This window comes from Bombina bombina, chromosome 2 (genome assembly GCF_027579735.1).
Source record: "Bombina bombina isolate aBomBom1 chromosome 2, aBomBom1.pri, whole genome shotgun sequence".
NCBI lineage: Eukaryota > Metazoa > Chordata > Amphibia > Anura > Bombinatoridae > Bombina > Bombina bombina.
The window spans coordinates 58,333,558-58,337,888 of NC_069500.1; the positions used below are offsets into that span (position 1 = coordinate 58,333,558).

The window sequence follows — 4,331 nt, forward strand, 5'->3', positions numbered from 1 at the left end:
TCATGATTCAGATAAAGAATACAATTTAAACAGCATTCTAAACTACTTATATTATCAAATTTGCTTCATTCTTAAGATATCCTTTCTTGAAGAAATAGCAATGCACATGGGTGAGCCAATCACATGAGGCATTTATGTACAGCCACCAATCAACAGCTAGTGAGCCTATTTAGATATGCGTTTCACAAAAAAATATCAAGAGAATGAAGCAAATTAGATAATAGAAATACATTGGAAAGATGTTTAAAATTGTCTTCTCTATCTGAATCATGAGGGAAAAAATTGGTTTTCATGTTACTTTAACAAAGATAAGAGGAAATGGATGGCAAATATTTGAATGGGGATTTAATCTTAGACCCTGGTGTCTTTATTACTGTTTTAGGATCTCGAGAAAACATTTGGTCCTTTCAGGTATCTAAAGAGGTCAGAGGTGAGATTGGTAAAGAGGTTATTTTGCCGTGCACGTTTACCCACCCTCACAATATCCATGACGGAGTAATTGCGGCTATTTGGAGAGTTGGACAACCGTATCATGGAACAGTCATGTTTAAGTGTGTGAGTAATAGCAGTAACGATCCTTGTAAAACCACAATAAATTATATGAACAAGTTCAAGCTGTTGGGAAATCCTCGAAACAACAACATCTCTGTCGCTATTAACAATTTGACTTGGAGCGACAGCAACAAATACTTTTGCCGTGTTGAATTTTCATCCAATAGGCATCACCAATATGAAGTCAAATCGGGAACAAAACTCCAATTAATGGGTAAGAAATCTCCTAAAGTGAAAGTGTTATATAATTTTTTTTACCTCTATAAGTGTTATGTTGTTTAAGACTTTGCATATTAGTTTTAGCAAATGTTTCATATTTTTGTTAGATTAATTAACTGGGAGATTAATTAGTGATATTGCCTCATGCTTGCTTAGCTTTGCTAAAGAGAATACATTTTTGAGCATATTAAAACTTCTCTTTATCATGGCTGGTATACCTCACCCATTAAAACATATTATTCTTTATAGTAGTGTCTGTTACATACAGTTAAATAAAAATTGGTGTATACTGTCCTTTTAAGTGGTGGGAACAGTCATTGCATATGTCAGTTTTGTACTTAATGGTACAGTTTACTCAAAAATGTTCTCACCTTTAATTTGATCCCAATGATTTCACTTTACCTGCTGGAGTGTATTAAATCGTTTACAATTATTTCCTTTACCCTTATATTGGCATTTGAAATAATTGATTTAGCCTGTGGTATCCCCACCTATTCTGAAAGTTTAGGTCCTTGCTTAAGATAATCTGTGTAAACACAACAGTAGAAGAAATTACACTCCCAGTGGGGTACAGAAGAGATAATGTAATACAATGTAAATTTTTCATTGTTCTCTCCAAGTATTGGTCTATAGTTTACAGACAGAAATAAGATAAAGAAGCATGTATATGTACACAATGTGATAAAGTAATGAGATCTGATTATACCTACAAGCTCAACCCATTTTATTAGGTTGTGGCTTCAAAACACAAAATCAGCTAATTCATATACACAAATAAGCCTTAAAAAAGCAAATCTCATACATTTTATACTCTGCAGCTGGTAAAAAAAAGTAATTAGAAACACATTAAGGGAAAAACTATATATTTTTTATTTGGTTTTGAAAGAGCTTTATTGAAGATGAAGCAAACAATATAAACAGATTGCTGGATTCATACAAAAAAAGAAATGAGTATGAATAAGAGTCTATGAGAAGGTCACATTACAAAGTTGTTTGCTGAAGAACAATGCTTAGCAACGAAATGCAGAGAACAAAAACAACATAAGATAAACATTATGCGATATTGTTCTTGCAGGTAGGCATAAAAGTGTCAGTTATAGAGCAATTGAAATGTGTAATAGGCAGTAACAAGTATGGCAATCCACTGATTAGCTGACTCCTAGCCTATCTAATGCTATTAAATTTGCAAGCTAATGAACCAGTGGCTGAAGAGTTTTATATGCATTTGGTTTGAAGTGTTTGTAGGTGTAAGGAGGTGTCCTGAGGGAAGTGAAGTATGGTCATATTGGTTGTTATACTTGATTCAGATATTCTTCCCAAATGAAGCAGATGGAGTGATAATCATTTTTATGTTTACTTATCTCCCTCCATGTGTTAACTGATGGGAGGAGCAGTGACTTCCAGTTTTTCGGGATGTCTTTTTGCTGAGTTGGACACAATGGTCAGTAATCTGAGTCTCAATTTACATTTGATCTTAGTGAAGTTATTGAAAAGGAAAAACCAGATGTTTAGGTCTAGAGTTATTGAGAGTGCCTTTTCTATTTCGGACTTGATCATCAACCAGTAAGATTGAGCGATGGGGCAGGTCGACCAAATATGAGTGGGGGTGCCTTCCGTATCACAGCCTCTCCAGCAGGTTGGGGAGGACATGGGGAAGATTGTGTGCAGGCGGGACGGTGTGTAATACCATCTGCATAAAAATTTGACATTCATCTCTAGTGTGTATATAGAGGATGAGGATTTGGTCATGGAGGAGAAGATATGTTGCCATGTTTTTTAGTCTGGTGTGTACCGACCTCTTTTTCCCACTTATCTACATAGGAGAGAAGTGAGTTAGTGTATGGGTGCATGAGTATTTGATATGAGGTCAATAAGAGACCTCTATTTAAAGAGTCCCGGAGACAAATACTTTCGAAATTAGTTAAGTTGCGTGTAAGTTGGATTTTGTGTGAGTTTCTCATGAGGAAGTCTGACATCTGAATGTAACGAAACCAGTTTTCATATATGGGACCTAAGTAGGGGATAATCTCGATTTGAGGTTTGGGTTTACCGTTATTTATGAGGATATGGCAAGGTATAGAATTGGTTATATGAGGTAGTGTTATTGCTTGCCCTGGGTGCTGGAAGGGGAAGTCTACGTTTTCTAATATTGGGGTCAGGGGGGAGGGTATTGTAGATATATAACCATGCTTTTTAATTAATGTATCCCATAAGTGAAAAGTTTCAGCAATTATTGACGGAAGATGAGCCGGTAAGTTCCTCGCTTTCGGAAAGAGCCAACACTTACTCCCGAGATGGTCAGTATTGGACAGAAGGGGGAAAACAATTTTACAGTATTCTGCCCCTTTAACAATCGAAAATCCATTTTGGATTGTGATCACCCTAATGGCCAAAACCTTTTTATAGGGAGCAGATATCAGATCCTACATTCCTTTATATGGATTGCAATCTTTATTTTACTTATTGTGACTTTTAATAAGTTAAACACGCACACTTTGAATTTGGCAATTGTTGTTGTTAATATCAGAAACTGACATTGTTTATCTATATTTTGTACAATTCACAGCTCTTCCGAGGATAATTAATATTACAGTTGGGTTTGACTACCACCGAGGCTATCATGCGATTTGTATAGCTGAAGGGGAACCTGTGCCTTCTATAATTTGGATTGATCCTTTGAAGGACAACAAGGACCTTATACTATCTCAACCCATTTTGAAACATCAGACGATGACGGAATTACATTATCTTGTGCAAGATGGAAAATACACATGTGCTGCCATGAATAGTTACGGAAAAGCTGAGAGCTCAGTGTATTTTTTTAAGTTTAAATCAGGAGGCAGTGAAAACCTTATTTATTATGCACTCTGGATAGCCCTAGGAGTAAAACTGCTGATTGTGTTTGGAATTCTCAGCTTATCAGCCGTTTATAACAAAGGTAAATAAGTTTTAATCTATAAGAAGCATTTATAGTGAAGCACGCCACTATAGAATTAAAGGAACGTTAAAGTCAATATTTTATTTATTTATTTACAGACATTATTCACAGAATAGCAAAACAAAGGTTGTAATGCTATTTATATTCTTTTGCTGTGGCCAATTAGGGACACATATATTGATTAAGCAATCACTGTGCAGCATGTAGTTGGATTAATGTTCTGATTACTGAAAGACAAACTCCAGTCTCTTTAGGGGCAGCTGACCCCCCCCCCCCCCCCCCCGATATACTACAGTTTTTTTAGTGTGCATTATTACGCATTTTATGGGGAATTAAATGTTGAGTTTGTCATCCCCAATATCATATGCTAAGCAAACACCTCTGGGACAATGTGTTAGAGTTTATTATCTGTATTATTAAATGACTAAACACATTTAACCTTTGCAAATTAGTTAGTTAATGTCAAACCAAGAAGCTATGAGTTGCAACAGTTACGGTATCTGCATATATGTAAATGTATGGCAGCAGTGAGACTGGTTGTATGTGCAGGGGTTAATCACAGTTACTACCAAGGTTACAAAAATTAATTGCAGCATTTTGCTGTTATACTAGAATGCCCCTT

At 35.7% G+C, this 4,331-nt stretch overlaps 1 protein-coding gene across 1 annotated transcript; it reads left to right on the forward strand.

The window, feature by feature from the left end:
• The first annotated feature begins 318 nt into the window (after positions 1-318).
• On the forward strand, positions 319-3,717 carry SIGLEC15 (sialic acid binding Ig like lectin 15). The gene is made up of 2 exons (XM_053699659.1): positions 319-766; positions 3,338-3,717. The coding sequence occupies exons 1-2, from the start codon at positions 319-321 to the stop codon at positions 3,715-3,717; spliced, it is 828 nt and encodes a 275-aa protein (XP_053555634.1).
• The last annotated feature ends 614 nt before the right edge of the window (positions 3,718-4,331 follow it).